The sequence below is a fragment of the Nycticebus coucang genome, chromosome 1, assembly GCF_027406575.1.
Source record: "Nycticebus coucang isolate mNycCou1 chromosome 1, mNycCou1.pri, whole genome shotgun sequence".
NCBI classification, from domain to species: Eukaryota; Metazoa; Chordata; class Mammalia; order Primates; family Lorisidae; genus Nycticebus; species Nycticebus coucang.
In genome coordinates this window covers 44769059-44791482 of record NC_069780.1, presented here as the reverse complement: position 1 = coordinate 44791482, position 22424 = coordinate 44769059, and the positions used below count along the sequence as shown (strand labels likewise).

The 22424-nt window shown below is 39.0% G+C and overlaps 1 protein-coding gene, 1 long non-coding RNA gene and 1 other non-coding gene across 3 annotated transcripts in view; 1 reads left to right on the top strand and 2 right to left on the bottom strand.

The window, feature by feature from the left end:
* Positions 1 to 19441, top strand: part of PRSS12 (serine protease 12) — a 63968-nt gene extending 44527 nt beyond the window's left edge. Inside the window, exons 9-11 of the mRNA XM_053571596.1 lie at positions 1048 to 1170; positions 14240 to 14520; positions 17167 to 19441. Of these exons, the coding sequence (XP_053427571.1) occupies positions 1048 to 1170; positions 14240 to 14520; positions 17167 to 17474 (712 nt within the window). The 3' untranslated portion in view covers positions 17475 to 19441. The remainder of the gene's footprint in view (positions 1 to 1047; positions 1171 to 14239; positions 14521 to 17166) is intronic.
* A 130-nt stretch (positions 19442 to 19571) lies between these two features.
* On the bottom strand, positions 19572 to 20614 carry LOC128571863 (uncharacterized). Its single transcript, XR_008375994.1, has 3 exons — positions 20244 to 20614; positions 19953 to 19991; positions 19572 to 19762 (listed from the first exon to the last, which is right to left on the bottom strand). It is a non-coding gene; the product is annotated as an uncharacterized LOC128571863 (long non-coding RNA).
* Positions 20064 to 20194, bottom strand: LOC128593201 (small nucleolar RNA SNORA24). The gene has a single exon (XR_008382284.1). It is a non-coding gene; the product is annotated as a small nucleolar RNA SNORA24 (small nucleolar RNA).
* Positions 20615 to 22424: the final 1810 nt, after the last annotated feature.

Here is a 22424-nt window from a genome sequence, read left to right as displayed (position 1 = left end):
GGCTGAGAAGTTAAGTGGCAGAACAAAATAATTTAACAGGAGACCTGAACAAAACGTCGTAGCACCTGTGGCTCAGTGAGCAGGGCGCCAACCCCATATACCGAAGGTGGTGGGTTCAAACCCGGCCCTGGCCAAAGTGCAACAAAAAATAGCCGGGCACTGTGGCGGGCGCCTGTGTTCCCAGCTACTGGGGAGGCTGAGGCAGGAGAATCACCTAAGCCCAGGAGCTGGAGGTTGCTGTGAGCTGTGACACCATAGCACTCTACCGAGGGCAATAAAGTGAGACTCTGTCTCTACAAAACAAACAAACAAACAAAAAAAAACATTGTAACTACAAAGATTCATCTAATTTAGAATGTATTTGTTTTAGATTGATTCATCTCAGTATGTTTGTTGAATTTACTATGTAAAGTCAGCCCTTTGTTTATTTTTTTATTTTTTATTTTTGTAGAGACAGAGTCTCACTGTACTGCCCTCGGTAGAGTGCCGTGGCGTCACACGGCTCACAGCAACCTCCAGCTCCTGGGCTTAAGCGATTCTCTTGCCTCAGCCTCCGGAGTAGCTGGGACTACAGGCGCCCGCCACAACACCCAGCTATTTTTTGGTTGCAGTTTGGCCGGGGCTGGGTCCGAACCCTCCACCCTCGGCATATGGGGCCGGCGCCCTACTCACTGAGCCACAGGCGCCGCCCCAGCCCTTTGTTTATTAACTACTCCTTCGCTCTGCTTAAAGGAGTGAGGAGAGAAATTACACTGCAAGTCATGAAGTATGCAAAGGACTCAACTTGTTTAAAAGAGCGGCAGAGATAAGTGTGGTGCCCACCAAATACCTATGAGCAGATCTTCTGCGTTGCTGATGCCGGGCCTGCTCGGACTTGGTGGGACATCATGCTCAAAGTAGGAAGGGATCTTCTATCTCAGAGTCCCTTTTGTATTTATTCCTTTCCTCCCACCTCCAAGCCATTAAAGCCATTGCTTTAAATGGTGCTTTTCTTTCTTCTTTTTTTTTGCCTCACTGATGTTAACATGTGGCTCATTTTCTTCCCAGGGGCGGCTGGCCGTGGCAGGTGTCCCTCCGGCTGAAGTCATCCCACGGAGATGGCAGGCTCCTTTGTGGGGCTACACTCCTGAGTAGCTGCTGGGTCCTTACAGCAGCACATTGTTTCAAGCGGTACGTGTACACCTTCCCAAACGGCTCAATTTGGCTTTTATTCAGCAGTGCTTTCAGCCCCTTCCTGTTCTCCCGGGCTTGGGGTGACTGAGCCAGGCTGTAAGTCTCCCCTGTCGGTGCTGACAGCACTGTGGGGTGAGTCAGGTGACACCGGGTCAAAGAGAGCCCTCAGGAAGCCCCTGACTACCTATGGATTTAGGGAGAGAGGAAGAAGGGCCTTTGGCAGGGATGTGGCTACGTTTGTACTTCCCCAAGGAACACGTTTCAGGGTGAAATTGTAGCCCCACAGAGGTAGCAGAGACCTCAGATTATTTAATTATGAATGGTGAGGAATAGGGAGTGCATTTTAAATGTTTTTGATCCTTTGAGTCTTTTAGATTTCTCTGTTTATACCTTCTAGAAAATCAGGTTGCGTCTGCTTCATTCTTGCTTTTATAGTCCTGATTATTTTCACTGTCCCAAACATTTGAGCAGTTGATTCTGATGTCTTCCCTATTCAAAGGGAAGGGCAAACAGAGAAAATCAGTGTTCTGGGCGGCGCCTGTGGCTCAAAGGAGTAGGGCACTGGTCCCATATGCTGGAAGTGGCGAGTCAAACCCAGCCCCAGCCAAAAACTGCAAAAAGAAAAAAAAGAAAAGAAAAGAAAGACAATCAGTGTTCTAGTCTGGAAAAATATTATTACTGAAGCAAAATGATAAGTACAAGGAGTTTCATTATATTACTTAAATTTCATGCTTGAAAATTGTCACAATAAAAAGTTAAAAAAAAATAGAACATCTACCATTGTGTTGAAAAAATTTTCCCAGCAAATATTTGTTTTATATTTTTTCTTTCATGGTATCATATAGTACACACTTCGCCTCATTATCTATTTCCAGTCCATCTATGTAGATTTTGTTCATTCACTTTAACTGCCACATGAATTTTCAGTCCTTTTGTAAGGCTTATATCCCAGTTTATTTATTCCCCTGTCGATGAATAGTTAGGGGGATTCCATTTTTTTTTGTTTTGTTATTAAAAAACAATGTTACAGGAAACACCCATGCACCTGTCTCATTGGGTGTGTACCTGTGAGGACATTTCGCTGGAGTAGGAGGAATTCTCTTCCATTTTCTGAGACCCTACCAATTTGTCCTCTGAAGGAATTCTATCAGTTTAATCATAGCAAAATATAAGTTCCTTCTTGTTTCCTCATATTCTCACCAGAATGTTCTATTTTTTAATTTTACTTTTATTTTATTTATTTTTTATTTTATTTTATTTTATTATTTTATTTATTTTGACTTTTTTGGTGTCTCTTTAATTGTATTTCTCTGACTAATGCCTCCCTCTTGCATGAATTCTGTGTTCATATTATTTGCCTCTTTGTATGTTGAGTTATCTTTTTGTAATTTAATTTAAAAAATTTTTGGATATGTTCTGTATGCAGACTCTTTGTTATTATGTGTTACAAATGCCTTTTCCCATTCTTGGCCATGTCCTCTTTCTTGTTTATGGTCTTTTCTTACAAAAACTATTTTAAAATATTTAACTGTGCCCTCTTTTCTTCAAATTTCTATAAGAGCTTTGCATTTCTTATTTTAAAAATCTTTCCCTGACCCCATATATGGAACATAGTCTCTTATTTTTCCTCCTAAAATATTTTACAGTTTTGCTTTTCATATTTAGATTTTTAATCTGTTTGTAGTTTATTTTTGTGTATAATATATGGTGTGAGGAAGGGACCTAATTTTATACTTTTATTCCCTAGGTACTTGCCCCAGTACTTTGTATTGTATATTCCATTTTTTAACCACCGATTTATGTTAACTCTTATATTCTCACATATCCTTGTTTGTAGAATCTTTATTTTTTTCAAAACTTATCTATTTCAATAATAAATTGTGCAGTAATCTTTTGTGTGTAAGTTGCTACACAAGATATAAATCTATATTTTACATAATGTTTGCCATTTCTGGGATATAATTCAGTTTGGGAGTTTACCTATATACCAGGGGGGGTTAATGAATTCCTGTGTTACATGAGTGGTGTTGACAATAAAGATCCCATTCATTCATTAACTTAAAAGTAATTATTGATCCCAAGAACATTGTAGGCACTAGATATAGTGGAGAATAAGACAGATAGGATTCTTGCTGTTGCAGAGTTTAGGGTGTTACTATATGAGCTTAGAGGAGGGAGACATTGATATTGCTAATATAATAAAAAGTTTAGGGCACCATTTTAAAAATGTGGTCTTTTCACAACAACACAGATTGATCCAGGTTCGTGGGCCCTATTCCACATCTCCTGACTTTCTGGAGCTGAGACCCAGGTGTTACATTTTTTTCAATCATCTCAGGTGATTCTTATGGACAGTAAAGGTTAAGACTCAGTCTTGGGGTCCTCAAACTATGGCCCACAGGCCACCTGAGGTGGTGTGATTGTATTTGTTCCCATTTTGTTTTTTTTTACTGCAAAATAAGATATGTGCAATGTGCATAGGAATTTGTTCATAGTTTTTTTTTTTTTAAACTATAGTCCGGCCCTCCAACAGTCTGAGGGACAGTGAACTGCCCCCCTGTTTAAAAAGTTTGAGGACCCAATAATCTGGGCATTTGAAGAATGTTGAGAGAGAAGAATAAAGTTGACACTTAACCCTTGTCCTGATCAAAATATTCATTATTTGCTAAACTAGAAAAGGACACTGATGGTAAGTTAATTATATTTCTGGATTCCAGAAGACTGGGAGAGACAGATAAGTTTGTTGAAAAATAGGATCATGATAACAAAAGACCTTGGTAGGCTGATTCTAACAAGCAAAAAGAATAAAGTTGAAGTAAAATGCTACCTTTAATTCCAAGAAACTTCGTTTAAATACAGTCCAAGCGAAAAAGACTCTTGAGTTTTAGTGTCCTGAAAACTTAATACAAGTCAGCAATGTAATGTGATTGCCTGCAAAATTAATTCAATCTTGGGTAGCACTGATCGAACAGTGTCCAGACAAAGCTGTGACACTGCTTTGGTCTTCTGTTAGACCATGCTCAAAGTATTGTAAAGGCAATAGCACTGTCTCTACTAGATAGAGAATTGTGCCCAGTTCTAGGTGCTACACCTTGAAAAAATGAAATGGTGTACCAAGAAGGGCAAAGGGGGATTATGTGGAATCAGGTTGGATTTGTTGCCTGTGACTTCAACCAGAGATGTTAAAAGGAGATCATGTTTGTCTTAACATGAAAAGGGTTTATTTATGTTTGTTTATTTAGCACTAGGACAGTTCAAATGTGGAATGGACTCTATGTGGGAGGAAAAATGAGTTGTGTAAGGGCGTCTGTTTAAGCAGAGAGAGGCTGGATTTGAGTAGAGGTAGAGGCCATTGGTAGATAAAAGCTCATGTTTAGAGTATAGAGCTGAGAAAACCAACGCCACATTTTAAGAATGGCAGTTATTACCCAGCATATTGGATCTGGGACTCGTGCAGTGGATGTAGAGGAGAGAAGCAAGCAAGGCTGGGGTTATGAATTTCTTTCATTCACTAGGCCAGTGGTTCTCAACCTGTGGGTCGAGACCAATGAAAATACATCCTGCATATCAGATATTTACATTACGATTCATAACAGTAGCAAAATTACAGTTATGAAGTAGCAACAAAAATAATTTTATGGTTGGGGGTCACCACAACATGAGAAACTGTGTTAAAGGGTCGTGGCATTAGGAAGGTTGACAACCATTGCTCTAGGTGGTGGGAAACCACCAAAGGGTTTTGAGCCTTGAAATATGATCAAGGAGGAGTTTTGGGAGATGAGTCATTTGGAGATGTATAGGATAGATCTGAAGGTATCAGATAAAGTTATTAATCTATGGGTCTATGAATTAGCTTGAAATTATGTGAAAAATTTTCCAGATGGGTAACTTATAGGCCTTTTTCTAGAGCGACTCCAATTGGTGTGTTACCAAGTGATTAAGACCCACTACAGTAGTAACTGATGGAACCAAGAGAAAAGTACTTACATTTATTCTCTTCTACTGGAGGGTGACCAGTTATAAGGCTATAGTAATAATAGGGATAGTGGAAAAAGAAAGAAGGAAGTGGAGGGAAACATGCTGTGATGAAAATATGGAGAGTTTGAACAGTGTCCCAGAAGACTTGGATCTATTAACTGGCCAGCTTTGCAGAAATGATTTAACCTCTTGCAGCCTCAGTTTACTCATCTGCAAAATGAAGGCGGTAATATTCCACAGTGAGAATCAAATGATCTGGAAAATATGTGGAAGTATTTTATCCACTGTGAAATTCAAGATAAACACTGGCTATTGTTATGTGGAGTTTTCAAAGGGAAGAACTGAATATAATGGCCAAAGTGGAGAATTGAAGACGATTTTATTTCACTTACTAGTGAAGAAGAGTGAGGCAGAGAACCTGACGGAGCCTGTTTTGGGGCTTAGAGTTTAGGCAAAGTAACTGGGTATGTTAAGTTTAGATTTTCAATACTCTTTACCTTTTAAATCTTAGCCAAAAGTTATAGTATTAAGGCTTCCAGGCTTAAAGCAGTGTTTTTTAACCTTTTTTATCTCACGGCACACTTGAACCTTTCCTTAAACTTCTGCAACACACTTAAATTATGCTGATCAAAAAAAAAAAAAAAGTAAAAAAAAAAGAATATACTTACTGTGCTTTGAAGTTCTTTCGAAAATAATTTAGTTAATGATCTTTAAAAAATTTTACGGCACACCTAAGATCCTTTAAAAATCGCTGGCTTAAAGTATTAGAGTAGGAAGATTGCTCAAAAAATTATACTTGAGGTTGAAAACTTTGATGTGACCTTTGGGTTTCCTGAAAGGACTTTTTCTTTTTTTACATATTAGATTATTGGATTTATTTATTTACATGTCTATTTCTCCCTTGGCTTGCTCCTTCTAGATTACTGCTTAAAGTCATCAATTGCCTTATTTGTGTTTAAACACAAGTGTCTACTGTGTTACTTGGCAGGTAGTAGATACTCCTGAATGATTGTTGCATGAGGCAAGTGGGGCTCAGTTGCCAGATAGCGGATATATTTAAGAATGTTGGACGTCTTAGAGGATAGTGGTATTTTAAACCTAGATGAATAGATAACTGCTTCCATATGTCATTTGGAATTTCTTCCCATTATCTTCACAGTTTAAGATAAAGAGAGTTGATTACAGAGCAGAGGCTCAGATTACGATATGCAGCGTTTTGATGTGCTTTGGCTATAATGCAAGATTCTTTTAATGTGAGTAAGAGAAAAAGTGCTTTGCAAGGTGTTGTGTATCCATCTGCCTTGGTCTGTAACCTTTCCAGATTTCATGGGCCTCTCCTTTGAGGTGCCTAAGGAGGCTACAACTCACATCTTTATTGCAGTAAGTTTATTAAAAGGCATAGAGCCAGTGACTAGTGATTAGAACAAACTCCAAGTTTTGTTTTTCCAGATTCAGGGACTTGGCTTAACATAACCTCCCGTTAATCACCAGCAATTTGCAGAAAATAGAAACTGTAGTGTAGGAGCAATGTAGCCAGGTTCTGAGAGGTTATTGCCCTTTTAGATTTCTTACAGAGTAAAAGATACTTTAGTTTCATTTAAGGCCTATAGGTAGGGGACCCGGATTTCATATTTTGAAATTCTCTCTGTCCTCTTTTTCTTTCTGTTTGTATCTGTCTGTAATGACTGCTTTGGTGGCTGCTGCACTTCTGCATACATGAAGATTTCTTCTTCTTCAGACCTTCTTTGGTGCCTAATTTTCGCAATTGTGTTATAGACCATTGCTCTTACACAGACATTTCTGGATATTAAGGGCCAGATTGTTATTACTATCTGTGTTTTTTAATATGAGATGAGAGCTTTTTATGTGTATTTATTTGCTTTCACAAAGTAGCCACCATTTTATGAAAGGATTTGGGGTCAACAGATGAAGGAGTCTTGGCTCGAGGAATGAAGAGGCTTGACACAGAGTCTGTGCCGGGGGACTGAGGAACTCTGGGAGGAGCCCTCCCAAGCAAACCTTGGTCCGTATTTATTATCATAAAACAGGAAGAAGTAGACAAAAGCTGCTTGTCTGCCAGTAGCACTGATTAGGTCAGATAGAATGCCTCCACCTTTGTTTTTGTAAAACCGCAGACCTTGAGCACAATCTCTCCCTCCAGCATCAAGACTTTTGGAGTCTCAGAAATCTTTCCCATAACTAGTAGGCCTGGTACTGCCACACCTCACACACATTCTCTCTTTTGGAGTCCAGTTTTCTGATCTCCTGCACGTACACAACGCATGCACCGTTCTCCTCATTCTCTAGGTCTCTGAAGCAGGAAGCGAATCTTATGCTAAAGATCAGGGCTCAATTTTCCCTACAATTTGATATACCCCCCATATCATAGTAACCTAGGAATGATGGCCTGGGGAGGATGAGATCGAAATGCCATCATTTCAAGCCCCCAGCCTCAGTTACTACTTCATGTAAAGTAGACGTTTTAAGGGTACTTTTGGGAAGGCTGGCAGAGTTCTAGTAATCTCTTATTATCTCATAGCTATCACATGTTGTGAGGTGTCCAGAACATACTTCCGTGCCTCTGTAATAACTGAGGTCATTGGTGCATCACTATTAAAGGCCTATCTCATTTTTCATATTTTTCTTAGTGTTAATTCAATACAGGTTTTGGAATGTAGTATCTTACTGGCAGTGTGAAGGGGAAAAGTGGATAAATTAAGTTTTTTTTTTTATTAAATCATAGCTGTGTACATCAATGTGATCATGGGGCACCATGCACTGGTTTTATAGACCATTTGATACATTTTCATCACACTGTTTAACATAGCCTTCCTGGCATTTTCTTAGTTATTGTGTGAAGACAGTTATATTCTACATTTACTAAGTTTCACACGTACCCTTGTAAGATGCACTGTAGGTGTAGTTTGGTTTTTTTTTGTACTTGTCCTTCAAATCTTACACAAATCTCTTGCTTTGCTGTTTTCTATTCTAAATCATAACTACAAGTACCATGAAATGACCTTCTGTCTACAATGCTGCAGCATTATAATGGAGAGAAAAGTTCCTGGGTATTAAACTAATTCCTTTTAATTGCTTATTCTAAAAACACACATGATTTTGGAGGAATGACTGTACCTAAAACACGGACTTTCTCATTTCAGCAATTCTACTCCAAATTTGATTTGTTCAAGAATATAACTTCCTCTGATTTTATCTTTTTGACTTTTTGCCTAGAAACGCCATAGCCGCTGGAAATTGTCAGATTACTGCTCTGCAAATCAGAAATATCCAGATCTTTGTACATAGTAATTAGGAAGATGAGTCACAGGGGTAATGAGACTTTCTTTTTCAGAACAGAGTATGTTAGGTGCTGAATGTTTATTTCAGCATGACATAATGCATGGTAGAGCAGAGTTCTTTTTTTTTTTTTGTAGAGACAGAGTTTCACTTTATTGCCCTCAGTAGAGTGCCGTGGCGTCACACAGCTCACAGAAACCTCCAACTCCTGGGCTTAGGCGATTCTCCTGCCTCAGCCTCCCTAGTAGCTGGGACTACAGGCGCCCACCACAACGCCCGGCTATTTTTTTTTGTTGCAGTTTGGCCGGGGCTGGGTTTGAACCCGCCACCCTCGGCATATGGGACCGGCGCCTTACCCGCTGAGCCACAGGCGCCGCCCCTAGAGCAGAGTTCTTAAGAACAAGGTCTTTGGTGAGACACACAATGTCACCAGTCATGCTAAAACCATTTTCGAGTACACACACACTATATATAGCATATCTAGACTATGCACTAGATGTATGTACAGATACATACATTCGTGTATCTATGTAAGGATTGTGCAAGGTTCTAATGAGGTTACTTCTCCTTAAGCAATTGGAACCATTTACATGGCAACTTCAGTCAACTACTTTTTGAGTTTCATGCAGACAACAGAGAGAAACAGGTTCTAGCAGTAGCTGATGTGCACAGGCTGATGTAAAATATTGTTTTCTTGTAGAGATGAATCCATATAGACAACAAACACAAACCTGATGACCCTGCCACCTGAATTAATTCTATTTTTAATTCTGGTAAATTTATTGCTGTTGTTTTACTTCAACCCAAGAGTTCTCAGAGAAACTTGGATATTGGATTTTAGAAACTGCAATGTCTCAGATCTCTCTTGCTCAAGCTTGTCTGGGAATTTCATCCAATTTTCATTTGAGGAGGAGTTGAAGTTATTTTGGCAAAGCAAACATCTGAATGACGTGTCAGCCAAAACTTGAAATATTTGTTTTAGAAGCATTTTTGAATATAATCAAGTCTATCAAAATAGCAAGAGTTTAACTAGAAAGACCTTAAAATACATTGGAAAAAAGGATTCTTTTATGTGTGTCTTGAGAAGTCTAGAACATAAAAAAGACTTCCAAAATCCACAAACATATTGGGTACTTCAGCCAAAGTCTTATCCCTGAAGTATATAATCAAATCTACCAGGACAGGTGAAACTTGCAGATAAATACTGAGTTGGAAAACTAATCCAATTGGATGTCTGATGTTCTTCAAATTCCAAACATAAAATCTATTCTTAGGTTTGTAAAATCTACTTAGGTTTATCTGGTACATTTAAAAAAATTAGGACAACTTTAAAAGTATAGGTACTGATAACTTCCTTTTGACTAGAATCTTGCTATTTGCCTTCTTGATAGGTAAATGTTTTATTTTTATTCTCAGTTTAATATTAGCTCCTGATTGGTGAGCATGCTAACTCTGGGGTAAACACATCCAAATCTACTTGATCCAAGAAAACAGTATATTAACACATATGAAATGTTTTACATTTTGATACCTATTAGTAATCTCTTAGGATGCTTATTTCAGCCAGTAAAATTCCAGGCATGCAGGGGCAGGAGTTATGCCCAGGCCTTTAACAGGTTCAGGTTCTTTGGTTCAGTAGTTCTCAAGTCTGACTATGAATCTGATCACCCGTGGCCCTATACCAGCCTTACTAACTTATAGTCTCAGACCTTGTGTGGCTTTAAGTTGAATTCTTAAAAGAGGTAAAGGTGATTTTTCTGAACAGCCAGCATTACCAGGAATATTAGATCTTTTTTTATGAAAATAATAAAAGACCTTTTTTATGAAAAGGAAACTTTTGTCATGGTATGAGAATTTATGAAATATCTCCTTGGTTTTAGTCAGTTAGGGATGAGGGTCTAAGTATGTAAGTGGACAGGGCTGTCTTCCAAAATAAGTCATTTAACATACATTTATTAAGAGTTTTCTCTGTGCCGAGCACTCAAGCACTGGGTCCTCACCTGTTCCTTGCACTTGAGAAGCCTTTAATTGGGGAGACCTGACATCTTAATAAGTTCTAGAAACTGTTATGCATGCTATTAGGGGTGTTGAGAAGGAGGATTGGTTTATTTTCAGGCAGGGCAGGGAACTAGGAAGAGTTTTCTCGATCTTTGACTTTATCAGGATAAAATCAGTTTTGTCATAGGAGGGAGGGGGTGAATGAAACGATACAGAAAATAGTTTGAATAAAGGTACAGGTTTGAAGACATCTCTTCAAGCAGTGTAAATGACAAGGGCATGGTGGCCAGGCTGGTATCAGAAAAGGGGGCAAGGGCCAGTTCTTAGATGGGTTTGTCATTCAAGAAAATTGAACTTTATCATGTAGATGAGGGAATCCCTGGAGGGTATTCTGAAGAGTAGTTATATTATCAGGCAGAAGGATGGGTTGAAAAAGTTAAAACTTGAAGCATTAAGGCCATTTAGGTGACTGTTGCAATAGTTCTGGTGTGAAAAGACACGTTAAGGCAAGATTGTCCAAGACTTTTAACACTGAGATTATGGTCTAACACATTGCTTGGCAGTAATGTTTTGTTTCTTTGTTTACTGGTTGAAGACTCAATTTTTATATGTAGAATAGATTTATACAGCCAGTTCAGAGGCAAAGATTATTTTACCTGAGTGTCACAGGAAAGTATTGATGTCCTAGGCTTTTTTACAAAAAATTGAATGTAATGTAATTATTTTACAGGATATGGAAAGTTATCATTTGAAGGCAGTGTCTCATAACTCAAGTTTAAAATTTACAAGTAACATAAGAGACTGCATTAAATAAATATAATAAAATAGGATCCCTAGTTCATGCAGAACTACTTCTCTAGCCCAGTGCTGTCTGGCAGAAATATAATGTAAGCACAAACACAAAGTGTCTATATAACTTTAAACTTTTTAGTAGCCACCTTAAAAGATATAAAACCCAAACAGGTAAAATTAATTTTAATAATATTTTATTTCACCCATATATCTAAAATATTACCATTGCTAAATGCAATTGATAAAAATTAATGACTTTTAATATTCTTACTGTCTAGAGAGACAGTGTATTTTGCATTCTTTTTTCACACTAAGTATTTGAAATCCTTTTAGCACTTCTCAATTCAGACTAAGAACATTTCAAGTGCTAGTTGCTACCATACTAGACAATTGAAGTGTAGCTCTAGATAACTTTCAAAATTCCATTCCAAAGATATATGCAATATTTCAGCAGCACTTTCGAAGATATATTGACAATTATTCTTGATAGAAGGGTTTTAAATCACTTGGCATTTTAATTTAACACCTGAATATATTGTTAATAAAGCATATTGAATTTTTTTTTTTTTTGAAACAATGTCTTGCTCTGTTACCTGGGCTAAGGTGCAGTGGCATCATCATAGCTCACTACAGCCTCAAACTCCTGGGCCCAATCTTCCTGCCTCAGCCTTCCAAGTAGCTGGGACTACAGTTGTTGCCACCACGCCCAGCCCATTATTTATAGAAATAGGGTCTAGTATATTGCCCATGCTGGTCTTGATCTCCTAGCCTCAAGCAATCCTCTCACTGCGGCTTCCTAAAATGTTAGATTTCAGATGGGAGCCACACACCTGGCCAAATATTTATAATATACTAGCAATATTATTACACAGAAAATGGAAGAGAGAACTACATAAATATTTAATTATTCTCCATGGTTATTACTTTTTGTAATTTCCTAATCTTTAATTTTACTTAGATTTTGAGGGAATCTATAATCATATTCTCTAGGTACAGTATATTAAAAACCTCTGAACTTTAAAAATAAATGATTTAATATTGAAAATGAGAGTCTAAAATCACATACATTATTTGTATTATAGATCAGTAGGTGACTGCATAAGCCAAATCATCTTTGTTGCATTGTTTAGATTTTTGAGCTGACATTGTTAAGAAAATTATATATACAAGATGGTCGGAACTCTGTTTAGGCCTTTTAGAATCTCATAAACTCCAGTAATTTTATAGGAGTAAATAGGAGGTTATATTTTAAATAAACAGTCACTAGAAGATTTCAAGCTTTTTGAATACTTACAAACTTCAGTCAAAAAATTATGGTGAGAGTTGTTATATATATGCTTTTCCCCTTTAGCAGTCAGATGCCAGCACCAAGTAGGTAGAGAGTTGATAAAATCAGGATTAGAGTTTTGGCAGGATTTTTAAACTAGGATGGCAAGTTTTTGTGTAAGTGTGATTGTGGTAATGGACAGCAGACTCCAAGCCAGATAACAAGAGAAGTCTTAATAACAGTGAGAGTAAAGCTCGGTGGCTTATACTTGTGATCCTAGCACTCTGGGAGGCTGAGGTGGGAGGATCCCTTGAGCTCAGGGGTTCCAGACCAGCCTGAGCAAGATGGAGACCCTGTTTCTGTTAAAAATAGAAAGATTAGGTAGATGTGGTGATTAGGTAGATGTAGTCCCAGCAACTCAGGAGGCTGAGGCAGGAGAGTCACTTACCTGAGTACAGGAGTTTGAGGTTGCTATGAGGTAGACTGATGCCATAGCACACTACCCAGGACAACAGAGTGAGACTGTTTCAAAAAAAAGTGAGATTGAAATGTAAAATTAGGGTCAAAGGATTGAAATCTGGTGGGGTTGGAGAATGTAGAACTGTAAAGATAGATGGTAATAGACAAAGTATGAGATGCTTTAAATCAAGCTCTCCCAAGTGCATAGTATTTGTGAATACAAGGTCTAAATGGGGAGGGGACATAAAGTGGAGAATACACTCATTGCAGATGATGAGTAAGTCAGGGAACTAAAAGAGAAAAGTATTGGAAATTGAGTTATTAATATTTTTGTAAGTAGTGGTAGAGGGGAAGACAATGACCATGGTGCTACAGTTTTCAGTGGGGGAGGAAGTAACTAGGGGATGGGTTGGGTCATGTACTCTAGGCCAGTGGCTGTCAACTGGGGACATTTTGCCCCCCAGGGGACATGTGATAATATCAGGAGACATTTTTGGTCATTACAACTGGAGTTGGAGAGTGCGTATTACTAGCATCTAGTGAATAGGGGCTAGAGATGCTTCCAAACACCCTGTATTGCATAGGACAGCCCCGCACAACAAATATTACCTAGCCCACAAGGTCAACAGTGAGGAGGCTGAGAAACCCTACTTTCTGGATGCAGCAGAATCTAGGTATGTTGGTTGATGAACAGGTTAAGAATTATCAATTGTGTCTCCATTTTAATTGTATAATGCAGTAGCGCCCTTAGTTCAGTGGGTAGGGTGCCGGCCATATACCTGGAGGCTGGCAGTTTCAAACTTGGCTGGGCCAGCTAAAACAATGACAACTGCAACAACAACAACAAATAGCCAGGTGTTGTGGCAGGCGTCCGTAGTCCCAGCTACTTGGGAGGCTGAAGCAAGAGAATCACTTAACCCCAAGAGTTTGAGGTTTCTGTGAGCTGTGATGCTGTGGCTCTCTTCTGAGGGTGACAGCTTGAGACTGTCTCAAAAAAAAAAAAAATTTATAATGTCCTTTAAAAATATATACATTAAAAATATACAGGCAGAGCTAAATTACAAACATCTGACTAATGTACAACTTGGATTTAGGAACAGATGCTATTACAGCAAGTCCCGGAGTTACAAACATTTAACCATGTATGACTCCAACTTACGAGCAGAGGCTATTATAGGTAATATATTATAGGTAATCTCCATTAGCCTTTCTTGGTAAAAACTGCCAATTTTCATTATCTGAAACAGTCTCTCGCTTTGTCCTTTTGCCTCTAAGATATGGTAACAGCACAAAGAACTATGCTGTTCGAGTTGGAGATTATCACACCCTGGTGCCAGAGGAGTTTGAAGAAGAAATTGGAATTCAACAGATCGTGGTTCACCAGGAGTACCGACCAGACAGCAGTGACTATGACATTGCCCTGGTGAGATTACAAGGACCAGAAGAGCAATGTGCCAGATTTAGCAGCCACGTTTTGCCAGCCTGTTTACCACTCAGGAGAGAGAGGCCACAGAAAACAGCCTCCAATTGTTACATAACAGGATGGGGTGACACAGGTAATATAAATAATACAAAGGAATAAATGAGGAAAGCTTGGCACTTCCTTATGTTGGTATTATCTGCACATTTGGGTGTGCAGTGGGTTTAGGTTTAGCTGTTTGGAAACCACCAAGTGTGAAATGCATACATGTAATCTGGCTTCATAGCCTGAGGGTATTATAGGTTCCAATTAGAACTGTAGCACAACTGGGCACAGTGGTTTCCACCTGTAATCCCCTGGACTTTGGGAGGCCAAGGCAGAATTGCTAGAGGCCAGGAGTTGGAGACTAAACTAGGCAATATATTGGGATGACGTTTCCACAAAAAGAAAAAAAAAATGTAGCCAAGTGTGGTGGATGCCTGTTGTCCCAACTACTGGGAGGTTGGGGCAGGAGGATCCCAGCAGTTTGAGGCTGCAGTGAGCTATGAATACACAATTGCACTCATATTAACCTGGGTGACAGAGTGAGAATTTGTCTCTTGAAAAAAAGAAAAGAAACTTAGGTAGCTCAAACCCAGAGAAATCAATTGCCTGTGGAATCTAGAGGTAGAGAACCTTCTATTAATTTTTAGTTCCCCAGACAAGGGAGGGGATAAAGGAAGAGAGTTTAAGAACCTACTCCAAGACTTGGGCTTGGCAGTTTACATTTAACTTACTTATATTTTAGTCTGTGATTTTCCAGATGAATTTCATGTAGCTGGTCTAGTAAAGGGCTTTGGTGTTTGATGGTTTGTTTCTTTGCAATGGAGCCCTTTATCAAACTAAATCTGATAGAGATTCCTATAGAACGAAGGCAGAGCTGCTTAGGTCAAAGTGGAGCTGAGGTTGGAGTGAAACTCGGATCTCCTTCCCCCTTCCTCCCTTTGTCACCTTGCAACCCCCAAACAAGACCACAGTTTAGTTACACTGTACTCAGGTGAACACAGCTTTCCACATTATCGTGCAGTAGAGTCAAATTAACATATCTGAGCTAGTGCTTGCTCAGGATGGGTCTTGAAATAGACCTGTCTCACCTGTATTAGATGTTTCAATTAAAAAATGAGTATTGAATAAGAAGAAATGATAGGTTTGTTGCTCTCCATTAAAAATAATTACACTGATAACTGTATTCTTGAAGTGTCAAACAAGTATTTTTCACCAGTGATAAATTCAATAAGGTTTTATTTAGTAAAGGTATCTTAGTGTTTATTTTATCCCAAACTACACTAATGCTGGGCTTCGGACTTACACTATTTCATAGCAGCAACGTGCAGAACATTTATAATAGATACAGAATACTAAAAAAATATAGGGACCTTATCCTGAGTTAAACTGGAAAAAATTTAAGAAAAATGGGAAACACTCCTCAGTGATATAATAAAATTAGGTTAGGACGAATACCAAGTATTCTTGGTATACTCTGATCCATGAAGCACATCAATCCCCTGAGAAGGCTAACGTCCTTTAGAATTAAGGTTACTTCATGAGGGTTTAATCATCTTCCTTTGGACATCACACATAGACACGACAAAGGAAGTACATTTTATGTTTTTTTATTGTGGGTTACTTATTCTACTTCAGTGAATAGGATCAGAGAATACTGGGGAAATCTATATTCTAAAAAAGGATATCATGGAAGACATACACATCCGTGTATATTTCAGCCACTCAACAGGAATGGCTTACCAGCAATCAGGTGGTCAAATTTAAGCCTGTGTATATACCAGAAAGTCTGTGCAATGTTCAATTTCTGAATCACCCTTATACAATACCATGTTCCTATTTAAGACAGATAATGCCACCTTGTGTGCTTACATATAATTGCCATTTATAATTAATCCTCCAATTAAATGAAGTAGATGAATCTCACATGAATTGATATAGCAGTAAACCAGCATGCATTCTGTTTAATATACAAATACTGAAGTCTGCACAAACATGCTTTCTCCAAATTACCTTTGTTTATGTTAACTGTTACTCATTATTCCTCATGGGGGCAGCTCACTCCTGTTATCCTAGCACTCTGGGAGGTGCAGGTGGGAGGATTGCTTGAGGTCAGGAGTTTGAGATCAGCCTGAGCAAGAGGAAGATCCTGCCTCTATTAAAAATAGAAAAATTAAGGCGGCACCTGTGGCTCAGTGAGTAGGGCGCCGACCCCATTTACTGAGGGTGGTGGGTTCGAACCTGAGCCCGGCCAAACTGCAACAAAAAAATAGGCGGGTGTTGTGACAGGCACCTATAGTCCCAGCTACTTTGGGAGACTGAGGCAACAGAATCACCTAAGCCCAAGAGCTGGAGGTTGCTGTGAGCTGTGACACCATAGCACTCTACCGAGGGCAACAAAGTAAGATTGTTTTAAAAAAAAATGGAAAAATTAGCAGGGCATGATGGTTATTTTTAGGTTCAGCTTCTTGGGAAGGTTGAGGCAGTACTGCTTGAGCCCAGGAGTTTGAGGTTGCTGTGAGCTAGCACTCTAGCCAGGGTGACAAGAAAAAAAATTTCAGGACTTAGAAATAAACTAGTCGAGTTTTGGTGTCAACATTCCAAAAGGCAGCGAATGACATGTATCATTTATAACTTACACCCATTTTAAACTAATTATTTTTAAGACTTAAGTGAACTGTTAAATGCTGTGATCTTTAACTGCAATCCATTGACTAACTCAGATGTTTAATTGGAGTAGGATGGGCATATTCAAGGACACTACAACAAGCAGCCATCCCCTTACTTCCCAAGAGGTTTTGTGAAGAACGTTACAAAGGCCGGTTTACAGGGAGAATGCTCTGTGCTGGAAACCTCCAGGAACACAGACCTGTGGACAGCTGCCAGGGAGACAGCGGAGGACCACTCATGTGCGAACGGCCTGGAGCCAGCTGGGTGGTGTATGGGGTGACCTCTTGGGGATACGGCTGTGGAGTCAAAGATTCTCCTGGTGTTTATACCAAAGTCTCAGCCTTTGTACCTTGGATAAAAAGTGTCACCAAACTATAATTCTTCATGGAAACCTGAGAGAGAATAGTATTTAAATTGAACTTTTAAGTTCCACTATGGACAGCCAGTCAGAGATGACAACTAATGGGGATAGAGATCCTTTGCTTCATGTTGTGATAAAAATTGTGTACCTTTTGCTGCTTTTGAAAGAATTTGTGATGTGAACATTTTTGGTTAGATACCTCAGTGTAATATTACCCTTAATTAAGATTGCCTACCAAATTTCACTGGAGACTAAAATTCTCATTTGAACCTTATTTATCTATTTGCCTATTTCTCATCCTTCTCCAGAAGGTACTGTACATTCATTTTGCAATAAGACTATTTTAAAATTTATCTGCATTGAGACCTCCATGTAATTCAATCAATCATGGTACTATATCAATTTATAGTAAGTGCCCATTATTTGACACATAAAAAAACCCACTTTACTACATTTAAAAGAGTGGAATTCGTTGTTAAGTGAGGAAATCAAGTACCAAGAGATCCCATTACAAATTTCCAGAATAGGATCACTAAGCCACAAGGGCATTTACCTGTTAAGATACATTCCCAAATGAAATGATGTTTATTTGGAGGTAAGTATCCTTGTTAAGTACCAAGTACTACAAAAACATAGCAAGACCTCACCTATAAAAAATAATTCTGCTTCTAGCTACTGTGCATGAAGTACTAGCAAAATTTAAAAGGATTTCTGGTATCCTAAGAACTACTAGTTGGATATACGACCAATTTTATCCAAACATGTTAAAACGATCTGATCACTTTTTCAGCAATCTCTCTACACTCTATAACTTAGTGTAGAATAAAAAATGTTAATGCTTCCTTAGCACCATGCTCCCTATGGTTAGAGCGCCATCTATTGAAATATTCCTGTAATTGGTTTTATGTATACCTGCAGGTTTTCCAAAAATAACCTGATACAATCCAATCGCAAAACACTAGTAACTGAAAATTCAGTAGTACATACTTTCCTGGTCTATATATTTTACAGTTTTAAAATAACCATGTCAATCCACTTAACACATACACCAACAATAGCATACGCCAGGCGCTGCATTAGATGGCTGTGCCTCACTATTTGTAAAAGTCCAGTAAGGTTTTACAACAGAGAAAACACTTTAGCTCAAGGTGAGATAATGGGAGAAAATTTGATTCCAAACTCCAAGGAAAGGAGTCTCAATGCTGACAAGTTCTTCCTCATGGTTCTCCTACCCCATGGTAGGGGACAGCTAATTCTGTATATTTACAGGACATTCTTGGTAGTAATTCACAATCTTTGCTCAAACATAACAGGCACACTCAAGATAATACTTCCACATATGAATCCTTCCTCAAATGACTAGTAGCTTAACAGGCGAAAAGGTTAACATGAACTTTAGGATAGTTATAATCCTGCCATGAAGTAACTTTACTGGTTTCCTTTCTTCATCAAATAATGCCCTTTTTGTAATCTCCAATTTGTAAAGACTGGTGCAAACCTGAAGGTGCTTAATAGGTCTGCTCTGCAAATTTGTGATGCTGCCAGGCAGAACAGCATTAAAATTTTTCTAAAAAGCCCATAATTTTGATACTTTTTAAGCAGCATTTAGGTGATAGAGCTACATGTGGCAAGCACCTGCAGGAGAGCTTGGGAAAAACGTGCAATATAGTTGAGAAAAATCTTTACGGAAACTCTCTCAGGCTGCCTTTGACATTGCCAGTGCAAACCACATCTATGATTAAGTAGACTGGCAAACCTAAGAGGCAGTACACCGGCAGTCTGCTCAATCTTGAAATATTACATAACATGCTTTTATCATAGCCAATTTTGTCATGTGACTTTTTAAAGGTAAAACCCTTTAGTGCGCATTTGTGTAAATAAAGTGTGTAACTTTTCTCCTTATACAGTTGCCTTGACATTTTGTGTGGTTGTCTGCTCCCTCCCTTGGTGTTAACCTCGTAATTTTTATGGTGTTTTTCCAAATACTGTTACAACCTTACAGCAGCACGCATTCATACCACTTGTACACGAGCTCACAACAATTAATGGGAGGTATTCTGTTCACTATTTTTAGCCACCTCTTTGCCTCTTAATCACAGTCAAGAACTTCTGAATTTCCGCATGAGTTAAGCATTTTATTATCAAGGGATCCCCTCTAAAAACTCTGGCCTATATTTAAAATTGGTGCCCTGCTAGTTTCCAGATTATTGGAAACACCCATTCCACCAAATACGATTGGAAAATATAGGAATCCTCTGCAGGACACTGCGTAAGACTTCATCCACAATCATTTCGGACTTGATACCTGCAAGAGAAGAATAACCGGCATTATAAAACTCGGATCCTTGTACTTACCTCACTGTTCTGAGATTTCATCAGCAAATTCAGTTGGTTTAAAAATTACAAAATGCCAGCAAAACAAGCCGTTAGCTTTCCTACTTCTTAGCGCTAGAGGGCTTTCAAATTAACTCATAAGTATGAAAAAGAAAATGTACCTTTATCTTTCCACCATCAATCGGAACGAACTCAGCTTCCTAGAAACATTTAAACAATAGCTTTAAAAAGTTTGCCCAATAACCGGCACTCTTCAGATTTTTAACAGCAAAGAATGTTACTTGTGCAAGTCAGAATCTGATACCAATTAAATGGTGACAGCTTTGCCAATAAACAAGAATATGCTCTTCCATGGCTAGGAAGGGAGACTGCCACAGTTGACAGGTCCCAAAGATACATGGAGATTCACAATTCAAACCGAATGGGCAAGCACAACTTAAGATCTCACTCACCATCCGGACGGAACTGGCGGTTTTCACAAACCGTAGAGTCAAGACGACCACATGACCTCGACGATGGAACTAACGACTTTCTTAACCGTAGTCACCAGATGCACAGGGCCTTTCCCCGCTGGGGGCCATGGCGTGCTGGGACTTAGGGCCCAGGGCTGCACGTGGTGTCCCGTGACGTAAGGAAAACCTAAGTGGTCAAGCTTGCAAACCTGCAGGTTTTCAAAGCTTACTTTCATCTACCAACACAACAAGATCTTTGAATACTCTGCATTTTAGTTAAACCAGTAAATTCTGTTCCAATTATCATTTCACCATACAAGATACACAAACAGGATCCAAAGCCGAACGCCTCCCGACGTAAAAGGCTGAAGACGTCAGCGCACGCGCTCTTATAGAAGTGATGACGCTTTCCGGGGGGGCGTGCCTCGAAGGGAGGAGCCTATGTCATTTCACCCACAGTTCCGCCCTCCCCAGCTACGCCAGGGCTCCACCCCTTCCGTTAGGCCACCCGTTCCCGGAAGTCCCCCCTCTTCTCACGGTTTCTTAGCTCCTTTCCCCGCCCGTGGTCGAGGGCTGAGCCGGTCTTCTGGAGCTGAATCCTGACGCATGCGTATACCCGAGAGCCAAAAAAGCAGTCTGGCGCTGCTGAAAGCCTGACCTTTTCGTGCGCCTGCTAGGTGAACGCTGCGTGAAGACTGTTGCTTATTGTTTAATCTAGTATAGTTCTTTTAGTTTAGAAGTTAGTCTTGTTACCGAAACACCAGATCTGACAGTTTTATGCTTTATCTTTTGGTAGGTTAATTTCAAACTAGCTGATTTTTTTGTCTTCTTGATAATGAACTATCCGTGACTTTTATCTTCCTTTGGAATTGCTGTTTCTGAAGCGCTGGTGGCAGTGGTCTGGTCTCAGGTTTTTGTTTTATATTCTTGTCTAATCTCTTCGGAGTATTTGCACTGAATACTGACAGGCTCATTAAACAATTTCGTAAGCGCAATGTTATAAAAAGGGAAGGATGGTGCGCTTAGGGAGACCCCGTTACGTGAGTCTATGCACATTTCCCGTATTGGTTTGACCCACAGATTTTTGCCCATGTCGGGACACTTTTGGACTCTGTGACTCTCAAAAGCGGAACGTCTGGGTCTTAACTCCCCTGCTGCATGATTCTTTGAGGGTGCAATTAAAGAAATAGTAGAGCTACAGCCCTTGTAGATTTCCCAACGTTTAGAAATAGTTTTAGTCTCACATGTGTGCTTATTAAATAACACTAAAAGTGTTTTCTATTCTGTTTTTTATTTTCCTGTCACATTCTAGCAATTATTGTCAGGGAAACAGTGACGATCCACAGAAACTTCATGTAGTCATTACATACGTCTTTTGAGGAATGAATTTAATTAGAGCCAAAAATGGTTATTATGGTTAGAATTGGAATGCACAAGTTCATAGAGAAGATAACTTAAAAATTTTTGTTTTAATTTCAGGTTAATGTGAAGGTACAAACAACTAGGTTACAATATTTGCATTTGTTAGGTAGAGTCAGTCTCTTGTAGTTGTGTTCCGCACCCAATAGGTGTGCCATATACCCTGAACAGTAATGTGCCCTTTAAGTGGGAACACACCCATCCCTTCCTCCTCCCCACTCTTTAATTATAAAAGCCCCCATCCCTAAATTCGATCACATTCATAGGTACTGGAGATTAGGACTTCAAAATGACTTCAGGAGTATAATTGAGCCTGTAACACCATTCATTTATGTTGAACTATGGTAATATCTTACCAAAGAAATTGAATGTTTCCATTGGCTGACAGAGTTATAACAGTGAACATCAAGAGTGGGGGTTTGTGTGTGCACGCCCTGTGTATGCATACATCCTGGCTTTTGACAAGACCTTTGTGATTTGTTTCAAAAGTTAGACTTAAAAACTAGACTTAAAAATTATTCCCTTTTCTACCCATTTTGTTTATGCTTTTTTTTCTATCTTGAATGCCTCGTCTATTTTTAGCTGTCAAAATTTGACTCAGCTTTCAAAGATTTGCTCTAATTTCACTTGTTCTATGAAAATTTTCATTACTGCAACTGAATTTGCCTTTTTCCTCTTTTGACATACTATAGTACTAACTGCCATTTTTCTTGTGGCATCTTTATTACAAACTTCTTGAGGTAAAAAGACTATGTCTAACTC